This window comes from Vipera berus, assembly GCF_964194415.1.
Source record: "Vipera berus genome assembly, chromosome: W".
Classification (NCBI taxonomy): Eukaryota; Metazoa; Chordata; class Lepidosauria; order Squamata; family Viperidae; genus Vipera; species Vipera berus.
The window spans coordinates 69,110,580-69,123,156 of NC_138210.1; the positions used below are offsets into that span (position 1 = coordinate 69,110,580).

General features: G+C 40.1%; 2 protein-coding genes across 2 annotated transcripts; both read left to right on the forward strand.

Annotated features, from left to right (window-relative positions):
* Positions 1-241: 241 nt before the first annotated feature.
* Positions 242-1,177, forward strand: LOC308676415 (olfactory receptor 10G6-like; the record flags this gene model as incomplete). Its single annotated transcript, XM_081342228.1, has 1 exon — positions 242-1,177. The coding sequence occupies one exon, from the start codon at positions 242-244 to the stop codon at positions 1,175-1,177; it is 936 nt and encodes a 311-aa protein (XP_081198354.1).
* A 7,997-nt stretch (positions 1,178-9,174) lies between these two features.
* On the forward strand, positions 9,175-10,134 carry LOC308676416 (olfactory receptor 10G7-like; the record flags this gene model as incomplete). Its single annotated transcript, XM_081342229.1, has 1 exon — positions 9,175-10,134. One exon carries the CDS (start codon positions 9,175-9,177, stop codon positions 10,132-10,134), a length of 960 nt encoding a protein of 319 aa, XP_081198355.1.
* Between the last annotated feature and the right edge of the window lie 2,443 nt (positions 10,135-12,577).

Here is a 12,577-nt window from a genome sequence, read left to right on the forward strand (position 1 = left end):
TATCTAAATCTAAATCTATATCTATATCTATCTATATCATCTATATCTATATCTATATCTATATCATCTATATCTATCATCTATCATCTATATCTATATCTATATATCCATCTATCATCTATCTATCTAATCTATTTATCTTCTATGATCTATTTATCACTTTGAACAACTGATGTGTCCCTTTCTTTTGCAGATGAATCATTTACATCATCAAGCTGATACCCTATTTCACTGTGCCAATATGGAATGCGAAAATCAAACAAGAGTTTACCATTTTATCATTGTTGGGTTCCCTTACCCTCATGATCTCCAATTTCTTTTGTTTGTCTTCTTTCTACTTATCTACCTAATGACCTTCTTGGGAAACCTTCTTATCCTCTTGGCAGTGGCATTTGAACCCCAGCTGCACAAGCCCATGTATTGGTTCCTTTGCCATTTATCTCTCTTGGACATGACTGTATCCTCTGTGGTGGTACCCAAGATGGTGGCTGGATTCCTAGAAGGGGGTGGCATCATCTCTTTTGGTGGCTGTGTGACCCAGCTGTTCTTCTTTCACTTCCTGGGATGCACTGAGTGCTTTCTTTACACTGTGATGGCCTATGACCGCTTCCTGGCCATCTGCAAGCCACTCCACTATGGCAACATCATGAACCCCAAAGCTTGCCTCTGTCTCTCTTTAGGAACCTTGTTTGGTGGCTCTGTGCATTCCATGATACAAACCACCCTCACCTTCCAGTTGCCCTATAGCCATGGCAATCAAGTAGCTTACATCTTCTGTGACATCCCAGCTGTCTTGAAATTAGCTTGTGCTGACACCTCGCTCAATGAGATGGCCACCTTTGTAGACATTGGTTTCTTGGCCATGACTTGCTTCCTCCTTATCATCACTTCCTACGTCTACATCATCTCAGCTATTCTCAGGATTCGTAATGCTGAAGGACGACGTCGAGCATTCTCCACTTGTGCTGCCCACCTCACAGTTGTGATGACTTACTATGTTCCCCTGGTATTCATCTATCTCCGGCCAGGGTCCCGAGACCCATTGGACGGAGTGGTAGCAGTCTTCTACACCACAATTACCCCACTCCTAAATCCCATCATATATACCCTTAGGAACAAAGAGATGAAAAATGCATTAAGAAAACTCTGCCTCTGGCGTTTGTTGAGACCCAGTTGAGGGCCTCAGTCTTGTTCATCTAATGAAATCATTTATTTATTTTATTGGATCAGCATGGGGCAAGATAACAGCAACCCAAGGTCAAGGGTCATTCATACTGTATGTTACTTGAAGATAAAGAAATGTTTTGAAGAACTAAATAATTCCTTATAATTGTGGGGCAGGGGGAGGGAAAGGAATTGGGAAACTGTGGCATTAAGAAAGGAACAAAAAAGACTAGAAGTCAGGTTCTGTTAGGCATAAAGAATCAGGACCATACATTAACTTGTATGTCAAAGATTTATTGCTGAAGCCTATACACAAAAATTTGGTCAACTTACATTCAGTACTGAATCGGTCTTAGAGAAGGGTCAACAAATTCAAGAGGGCTTGGACTAGAGTCATTTGTGTCAATGTAACAATTCTAAGCTGATGACAAGCTTCACTCTACTTTCCATCAGTGCCTGCTCTTCTCCTACACTTTGTTTTGGAAGTTTCTCTTTCTTACCCACCTGCCAAGGATTTTTGAATTGTTTGAAGTATTTTATTGCAAATAATTTAATTTAATTTAATTATGGGACTTATATGTCGCCCTATCTCCCGAAGGACTCAGGGCGGCTAACAACAATAAAACAACAATAAAAACAATAAATACAAATATTAAAAAAATATTAAATTTACAAAGCCCCATTATTTACTAAAACCAATAAAATAAAGCAATATTAAAACCCCCATCTTCAGTCCAGGTCAGCCGGTTGGAAAAGGTATGTCTTTAGGTCGCGACGAAAGGACCGGAGATCTGGGGCCATCCGAAGTTCTTGGGGGAGCTGATTCCAAAGGGCAGGCGCCCCAATAGAGAAGGCCCTCCCCCTGGGGGTCGCCAGCCGACATTGTCTGGCCGACCGCACCCTGAGGAGACCCTCTCTGTGTGAGTGCACAGGGCGATGGGAAATCGTTCCTGGCAGCAGACGGTCCTGTAAATAAACCTATTGCAATTGTCTGTGCTAATGGCAGATTATGACCGGGGATCTCCAATGTACAAATGTATTCTTATTCTCTAGATGGAGCAGTATCTAGGATCTCAAACTATTCTCCAGATTATTTTTATCTGGCATCTGCTTTCACATGTATCCCACCGATGTCATGAAGGCTGCTGTAAGCTGCTCAAGCTGCTTCCCCTCTAGCTGAAACTTCTGAAAATTGACTTCTTGACCATCTTGAAAAACCAGGTTTTCCCGTTTGTTCCTTGCTTCTGCCATGCATGAAATTCTAGCAATCCTTTTCTGGGTTTGTGGTCTTTTCCTTTCTCACTGAATAATTTGCCTGCCACAATTTCTTCTTCATTAGGGCAAGAAAAAAAAAATAAATCAATGGAAACTAATCAATGAGAGAAGCAACCTGGAATTAAGGAGAAACTTCCTAACAGTGAGGATAATTAACCAGTGGAACAGCTTGTGGGTGCTTCATCACTGGAGTTTTTTAAAGAAGAGACTTGACAGTCACTTGTCTGAAATGGTATAGGATCCCCTGCTTGAGTAGGGGGCTGGACTAGAAGACCTCCAAGGTCCCTTCCACCTCTACTCTATTCTGATTATCAAGGTCATGCAATATAGCCTGCTTGGAGAACAGCTCTTGAATGTAGTTTGATTTCATAAAGCTCACATTGAGTTTGTTTCAGGGAACAAGACGTGTCTGTTTCAGGTATTGGTATCATGGAAATAAGACAATTTTTGCAGGTTCCTCGGTACATTTTTTTAAAAAAAAAGTCAAAATTCCCCCTTTCCCCAAGAGTCACTTCTGAAGAGGAATATTTTAAATCATCAGGAAATATTCACAAATATGGGTTAATGGTGCAGATATACATGAGAAGGAAAACATTTGCTTCTCTTGTTATGCAGTAAGAGGGAAAGGTTTTGTCTAGAAGCTCAAGAAATGAACAATTCATAAGTTTGAAGCAAAAGAAACCACTTAGCAATTGGTAGCATTCTCATTGCTCAGCTATTGGTCAATGAGGACCAGCTCTAGACTTGGAAACATCTGCAAGAATAACCAAGAGGCAAATATTGCAATGCAAACCCTGACTGTTCTGCACAGGCATGCAATATTGTGTCTCACATATGAAAGTAAGGAGCTTGTGTTGTGACGTAATGACACTATGGTCAGGATTGGTCACTTATGTTTGCAAGTGTCTTGCAAACTAAAAAAAGGTAACTAAAGGGCTAGAGGCTAAAATGTATGATGAACAGTTGTGGGAACTGGGAATGTCTAGTTTAACGAAGAGAAGGACTAGGGGTGACATAATAGTAGTCTTCCAATATTTGAGGGGCTGTCACAAAGAACAGGAGGATGACCTATTCTCCAAAGTACCTGAGTCAGTGAGTGAGCATCCAATCACCACTTCCAGAAAACTCCATAACTATTGATTTCATTCCAAATGAATGAATGAATGAATGATTGAATATGGACAAACAAATAAACAACTAACTCTCTTTCCATGCCATGGGTGGGTGTGATTTACAAAAGGCTGTCCCCATTGTTTCCTATAAGAAGGCATTCCATTTTTATCATCAAACTAGATAACCCCATGACCCACTGGGTCATTGCTTCAGAGATATTTGCTTATCTAAACCAATAAACAGAATGATCATGGGCAAGTAATGAGAACAAAAGTGAGTTCTGATTTTCTGCTGGCTTCCTCACTGACTTTGCTTGCAGAAAAAGGGCAGGGAGCATCAGAAATCACCATCAGGTGACTACATCTGATCGTGGAATGGGACAACTCACCATGGCCAACTCGCAACTGCCAACTCTCCACCACCAATTTGCTGAGCACCTTGCCATGGGACAACTCAAGACAAGATAATTGTATGGTACTCTCTTCCTCTCTTAATATTATTAGGGTGATCATCTGCCTCTTTCTCCTTTCTTAGTTTTATTAAAACAATTGGGATATATTATTATTATTATTATTATTATTATTATTATTATTATTATTATTATTATTATTATTATTGTTGTTGTTGTTGTTGTTGTTATTATTATTATTATTATTATTATTATTATTATTATTATTATTATTATTATTATTATTATTATTATTATTATTAAGAGCCTTGGTGGAGCAGTGGGCTAATGCCTCCTCTTAAGTAACACCAGCTGCCTGCAATTAGTGCAGGTTCGAGTCCCACCAGGCTCAAGGTTGACTCAGCCTTCCATCCTTCCGAGGTAGGTAAAATGAGGACCCAGATTGTTGGGGGCAATTAAGCTGACTTTGTAATAATGCCGCTTGGGGGTGTGTGTGAAAGCCCTAATAATAAGCAGGCATATACATAGAATGAAGGCTACTGCTAAGCTTGTAAGCCGCCCTGAGTCTTCGGAGAAGGGCGGGATATAAATGGAATTAAAATAAAAAAATAAAAATAAAATTATTATTATTATTAATTATTCAGATGTTCAGTCTGGATTTGTCATTTTTGTCTACCTATCAAGTCCTTACCAAGGACCGGGAATAGGCAGATCTGGATGTTTGATGGTGTTACAGATATTGTCACAGGATGGAAGCTGTTCCTAGTAAGGCCACCTTTTGCAACTGATTGATGGCAAATTTGTCAATGCCAATGGGGGTTCAAGTGGCTCTCGAGTTATTTTGGGATTGCACCCAAGGCACCAGCACCAGCAGCACCAGCACCAGCAGCACCAGCAGCACCAGCACCACCAGCACCACCAGCACCACCTCTTCTTCTTCTTCTTCTTCTTCTTCTTCTTCTTCTTCTTCTTCTTCTTCTTCTTCTTCTTCTTCTTCTTCTTCTTCTTCTTCTTCTTCTTCTTCTTCTTCTTCTTCTTCTTCTTCTTCTCCTTCTTCTTCTCCTTCTCCTTCTTCTCCTTCTCCTCCTTCTCCTTCTCCTTCTCCTTCTCCTTCTCCTTCTCCTCCTCCTCCTCCTCCTTCTTCTTCTTCTTCTTCTTCTTCTTCTTCTTCTTCTTCTTCTTCTTCTTCTTCTTCTTCTTCTTCTTCTTCTTCTTCTTCTTCTTCTCCTTCTTCTTCTTCTTCTTCTTCTTCTTCTTCTTCTTCTTCTTCTTCTTATTATTATTATTATTATTATTATTATTATTATTATTATTATTATTATTATTATTATAGATCTAGAATACAGTTATTTCACATTGAGTTGGCCGCAGCAAGTTGGCCCATGGTGAGTTAGCTGTGGTGAGTTGGCCATGGTGAGTTGTCTTAGAGTCTAGACCCACTGAACATGATGTTGTGGTGGTGCTTCAAAGCAGTGCAGTACTACTGCATGGCCACAACTTTGCAAGTAAAGCTAGTCTGAAGATCCTTAAAATTCTAATCCAACAAGAGTCATGGGTCCCAAATTTTGGATGAATTCTTTAAGTTAGCCCATTTGTGAACCTTCAACTCAAAAATTGCTGCCCTAGGATTGAAGGTTACCAAGAGACAAACAAATTGAAGGTTACAAACAGACAAACAGACAGGAGAGTTTTAAATGGAACTCTACTTTAAGCTACAGAGTTCCAGTTTCAAGATTTAGTCTCTCAGCCAATGGGAATTAATCAAAATGGCATCTAGCTATGCAGCAGAACCCTGGGGGACAGAAAGTTACATTTCTTCTTGTTCAAACAATCCTTACAGAGAATAGGAATACTGTTTTGATTTTTCCCAATTGTGCCAGATGTCAAGGAGAAAGAGGGTCAGGAGGCTTCTAAAAGATGAAATTTGCTTTCTCATGCTTCCCTTTTGGGTTGCTATAGCCCTAGAGAATTGGACTGTGACAGTTTAGAACATAAAAAGTCACAGACTGCATCACTTAAATGCAATGGCTAGATAGAATATTGAGAGACCGTTTTAGGTAAGACAAGTACTGTATATCGGAATATAAACTTGTGATTTCAATGGGAACATGTAAACCTGGGAAGCTGGTTTGAGATTATATTCAAAGGTGGGATTAGGAGTGGGTGTGAGAAGGGGGACAAATTCTACTCAATTTAAACGCAGAGACTTTTAAGCTTAGACCAACTGTTTTTGGGGGGTTGGGTGGTTGGCTGTTATTTAATTTTTAACGCAAGTAGAAGAACTCAATTATTCCATGTTTCCTAGCAACAAGCAATGTAACAATTTAGGAAATTTATTTTCACCTTTTAATTCCATTGGCAATCTGGGAATTTTCTCATAGTATGCATTCTAAAAAAGGTGTCCCCCCCTCTCTTCACAGACAGTTTTCTTTGCAGCTTCCAGAACAAAGTTATTCTTAGGAAATAAGAGAATAACACAGCTGAAAGGGACCTTGGAGGTCTTCTAGTCCAACACCCTACTCAGGCAGGAGACCCTATACTCATTTCAGTATGAAATGAAATGAAAAACCAGAGGAAAAATCAGTCTAGAAGAGTTCAGTAGCCAGTAGCAATGGCAGTTTGACAGGGGATCCATTTTAAAGGTTGACAGCATCAAAGAAAACCCTCTTATTAAATCAGTGTCAAGGTTCCGACGGACGAACCCAACGAAGTATGCATAGCTGGGACAATCCAATCTCTAACGCAAAACTTTATTGAGCAAATCATTTTGGCATGGATGAAAGGAAAACCAGCTCCCACCCTTAACTGGAGCGAAAAATCAGTATATTAAAAGTATAGAGGTTCCCTCCCCCCTAATAGTGCAGGTCACATTCTCCAATGAAGTGTCATGCAATTATTGTGAGGGAGTATTTTTGTTCTCACTAAACAACACTTGAGTGACCTTGGTTCTTATGCCTTGGCAGTCCGATGTCTCAAGCCTGCATTGCATTCTTCCCTCCCCTCTCCCTGAATATGTAGGCATGCTAAGAAGCAATAATGGATGCCACAGCATAGGTATTCTTCGAGGCTTGACAATCAGCCTGGAATCTGTACCTCCCTGTAACCTCCCTTTCTGGGAATAGTCTACATTTGACTATTGCTAGAAGGGCAAAATCTATTCATATCCTGCTTCAGAGGGCGTTGAATTTGCTGCTTTAGGAAGTCCTCTTCTCTCTATGGTAACCCGGGTCTTAAAACAATATTAATACTGTATTTTTGATAAGAAAGAAAAAAAAGTTTAGGCACCTCACCTTTGAAATGGAGACATCTCATAAATGAATTTTCCTTTTTGTCCCTCTCCCATCCCTGTCAAAACCTAAGTATGGACCCCCATACTTTGTTCTATCATGAAACTGCTTGTGGGTCACTTGTATCTGGAAAATGTCAGCAAGCACAACACAAGCTAGGAAAATCTTTGTTTCCAGCAACCCATTGCAAAAGCTCCTTGCAACGTCTTTTGCAACAACATCTGAACTGCAGAGCTGTGGCTTCAAATCCTTTTGGATGTGGGTTTTTCCCTGATGGACGAAGCCCCCAGTGCTCCTTCCATTTGAAATATGATTGCAGTAATACTCCCACCCTCAATTGCTGCTAGGTTGTGGAAAAGTTGGAAGAGACAATGCAGAAGTCAACACTTCTCAGTCAGTCTTGCCTCCTTTGATGATACACTATTCCATCATTAGTGTGATGGACTACTGTGAAGCATCAGGAAGGAGGGAGCACATTCCAAGGAGGAAGATTTATTTATTTATTTATTTTAATTCCATTTATATCCCGCCCTTCTCCGAAGACTCAGGGCGGCTTTACAAGCTTAGCAGTAGCCTTCATTCTATGTATATGCCTGCTTATTAGGGCTTTCACCCCCCCCCCAGCGGCATTATTACAAAGTCAGCTTAATTGCCCCCAACAATCTGGGTCCTCATGAGATAACAGAAGATGAGATAAGATGAGATAACAGAAGATGAGATAACAGACAGCACAGTCCAGAGATGAAGAGAAAGAGATTTGAGATAATCTCTCCCTAGAATCTCCCAGGGTATATCCATTAGGGTGAGAGTAGTAAGGGTTTAGTCTGGTAAGATTCTGTCTGTAGGGTCTAAGCAAATAACTGACCTGAACTTAGGCTGGATTATTCTATGTCTTTCTTGGAACCCTGTCCAAAAAGGAAAAGAGAGAAATGTGAATTTGTTCTGCTTTTTTCATTTATTGAAGTTTTATGTTGCATTTTAATCATTCAGGATTGGTTTTGCAATATGTGTGCACTTTGAAATGAATATATCGGAGGTTGCATTATAATCTATCTCTGTATCATTTCTCTCTCTCTATCATCTCTATCTCTATCTCTATCTCTATCTCTATCTCTATCTCTATCTCTATCTCTATCTCTATCTCTATCTCTATCTCTATCTCTATCTCTATCTCTATCTCTATCTCTATCTCTATCTCTATCTCTATCTCTATCTCTATCTCTATCTCTATCTCTATCATCTGTCTCTATCTCTATCATCCATTTCTATCTCTATCTCTATCATCTGTCTCTATCTGTCTCTATCTCTCTGTCATCTGTCTATCTCTATCTCTATCTATCATCTCTATCTCTATCATCTGTCTCTATCTCTATCATCTGTCTCTCTATCATCTGTCTCTATCTCTATCTCTTATCTCTATCCTGTCTCTCTATCTGTCTATCTCTCTCTGTCATCTGTCTCTATCTATCTATCATCTCTATCTCTATCATCTCTCTCTATATATATTATCTCTCTTTGTGTGTCATCTGTCTCTATCTCTATCTTTATCATCTGTCTCTATTTCTCTATCATCTGTCTCTATCTCTCTCTATCATCTCTATCTCTATTTATCATCTCTATCTCTATCATCTGTCCCTCTCTCTATCATCTGTCTCTATCTCTATCTCTATCATCTCTATCTCTATCTCTATCATCTATCATCTATCTCTAACTCTGTCTCTGTCTCTATCATCTCTATGTCTATCCTCTATCCTCTATCTTCTGTATCCTCTATCTCTCTATCTCGCTAGCTTGCTGGCTATCTATCTAGCTGTCTAGCTATCAAATAAATTCGTAGCTTGATCATCTGTTCCAATTATTTGCCTGATTTCACAGTTCCTGCTTCCCAGATTTTGATGCCCTTCAGACTGCTACAGTTTCTAGCAGATGGATCCAGATAATCAAACCAAAGTGAGTGTCTTCATCCTTGGGGGTATACCGAACACCGCCCAATTTCCCTTTCTTTTCTTCATCATCTTTATGGTCATCTACTTATTGACAGTGCTAGGGAACCTCCTCATCCTAGTCACCATTGTGGCGGAACCCCATCTTCATGGTCTCCCCATGTACTTTTTTCTCTGCAATCTCTCCCTTTTGGACACCTTCCTCTCCTCGGTCACTGTGCCCCAAATCCTGGTCAGTTTCATAGCTCCTAGCTACAGAGCCATCTCCTTTGGAGGTTGCGTCCTTCAACTCTACGCCTTCCACTTTCTGGCCAGCACTGAATGTTTCCTTTATACTGTCATGGCTTATGACCGTTACCTTGCTATCTGCTGTCCACTGAACTATACCACACTGATGAACAGAAGAATTTCCTTGGGACTTGTAACTGGCACATGGCTTACGGGTTCATTTCATGCAGCAATACATACCACTCTAACTTTCCGTCTGCCTTATTGCGGTCCTAATAGGGTTAACTATTTCTTTTGTGACATACCGCCTGTGCTAAAGCTGGCTTGTGCTGATATAACTGTGAATCATGCCGTGATAAGGATAAACATTGCTCTGGTGGGTTCCGGTTGCTTTCTACTGATATGTATTTCCTACACCTACATAGCTTCTGCTATTTTGAACATCCAGACAATGGAAGGAAGACATCGGGCCTTTTCAACCTGTAGTGCTCATCTCACTGTAGTGCTACTATATTATAGCCCCGCCATTTTTATCTACATGCACCCAGCTTCAAGCTATGCCGTGTATGGGATGTTGGCGGTGTTCTACGCCATCATCACTCCTATGTTGAACCCATTCATATACACACTGAGGAATAAGGAAGTAAAGAGGGCTTTGAGGAAATTGATTGTTGGACACCTGATTTCTGAAAAAAAGATAAGCTTGGGGTACTAAAATCAGAGCTCGAAATCCTTTCTTACCTTATTGAAATTATTTGATGTATGTTGTTTTTCATTATTAATTTTTCATTAGTGATATACTGAGCATTAACCATACAACCACAATAAATGTTTTGTTTATATATTTAATCATTTTTGTTTTCTTCTTTTAATTGTTTGCTCTCCTTTTTCTTTTAAAAATGATTAATACTTTTTTTTTAAAAAAAAAGATAGGATGGGCAACTGAGTTGAGAAGTTAGATTAGAGAGAATAAGAAACACCTAGTGTTTTATTCTCTATCACGATAATCAAAAGCCACTACTTTTCCATCCAGGGCATGAGAGAGAGAGAAAGAGGAAGGAAGGAAGGAAGGAAGGAAGGAAGGAAAGAAAGAAAGAAAGAAAGAAAGAAAGAAAGAAAGAAAGAAAGAAAGAAAGAAAGAAAGAAAATGGATTATTGATAGTGTCAAATATCACCTAGACCAGGGGTAGGCAACCTCGGCTCTTTTATGACTCATGGACTTCAACTCCCAGAATTCCTGAGTCAGCTATGCTGACACAGGAATTCTGGGAGTTGAGGTCCATGAGTCATAAAAGAGCCAAGGTTGCCTACCCCTGACCTAGACCATGTAATGATGCAAAGAATTTTCAACCTAAATGTCATTTGGGCTTCTGAATCACCAGGACTGCTAGACAGACAGATGAAAAGAGCCTCCACTTTGATTATTGCTCATTAAATATTAAATCAACTTTTCCCTATATTTTATTTTGCTGATCAACCATCCAATTGGTAGACGATTTAATAAATAAATTAAGTTAAACAAAGAAGATGCTGAATTAGACAAAGTTACTGCTGAGATCCTTTGGTTTTCAAATACCTCAGAAGACAAACAACCCAACTCTTTACACGTGTGATAGGGCTGCTAAGAATCCAATATGTGCCATTTATTTCTTGTTGCAACAGTTCTGACTTGCATCAGTATGAATTGCTGATACATAATGTTCCAATGATGTAGATAATATTGATGATTGATGATTTGCTTGTTGGAAGCTGGCTGGAAATATTGCAAAATGGCAATCACATAACCCTAGGATGTTGCAACTGTCATAAAGGGCCTTGGTGGAGCAGTGGGCTAATGCCTCCTTAAGTAACACCAGCTGCCTGCAATTAGTGCAGGTTCGCATCCCACCAGGCTCAAGGTTGACTCAGCCTTCCATCCTTCCGAGGTAGGTAAAATGAGGACCCAGATTGTTGGGGGCAATTAAGCTGACTTAGTAATAATGCCGCTTGGGTGTGTGTGTGAAAGCCCTAATAAGCAGGCATATACATAGAATGAAGGCTACTGCTAAGCTTGTAAGCCGCCCTGAGTCTTCGGAGAAGGGTGGGATATAAATGGAATTAAAATAAATGGAATTAAAATAAATAAATGCATGCTAGTTGCCAAGGGCTGAATTCTGATTATGTGGAGATGCTGTGACAGTTGTAGGTCCAGTTGTAAGTCTCCCTTTAGCGGCTTTGTAACTTTGAACAGTTGCTAAATAAATGGTTGCAAATCAAGAACTACCCATATCTCTAAAATATAGTGACACAAAAGCACTGTTTCTTCCTCTCTCTCCATGCCAAAGGTGGTAGCTGCATTTCCCAATGAAGCTGGATGTTCATTTTTTTTTCATCCCCAATGTGGGACTCTAAGCCTGTATTAGGCTGTTTGGTTACAGATGTTAAATGGTACATTTTCTCCTGTCCTCAGCATATGCTCCCCAGCCAGCCAGCCAGCCAGCTCAGTGTCAGATATTTCATTAGCAGCAGAGAAATCCATAAGGCAGAGGTCTTCAAACTCGGCCCTTTTATGACTCATGGACTTCAACTCCCAGAATTTCTCAGCCAGGCATGCTGGCTGAGGAATTCTGGGAGTTGAAGTCCATGAGTCATAAAAGGGCCGAGTTTGAAGACCCCTGCCATAAGGGGATGAGTTCTATCTGGTGTGTGATGCTCATGAAGCAGGTAGAGTGACCTCCAATGGATACAACTGAAGGCTGAATGCACTTTTTTCTGGGGATTAAATTCTGGACTGTACTCATCATACCCCTGGTCTTTTTTTTTGCTTGTTATTGTAAAGATGTGGCTGCCTAAAGGCAATTAGCAGAGTGTGATGTTTTGGATGGGTCCTTGGCTCTACTTTGGTTTCTGCCAAACAGAAGCTGGTCAGGGCCCTGAAGTCTTATGGTGCAAAGGTTGGGGTAGTCTAACTTGGTGCTTCTCAACCTTGATGACTTTAAGGTGTGTGGACTTCAACTCCCAGAATTTCCCAGACAGCCTTCTGGTTGAGTGATTCTGTGAGTTGAAGTCCACACATCTTAAAGTCATCAAGGTTGAGAAACACTGCTCTAAATGATTAACAGAGCTACAGGTGATGTTGGAATCTCATTCTTGTTCAGATTTGCTTATGTGGGTTCTTA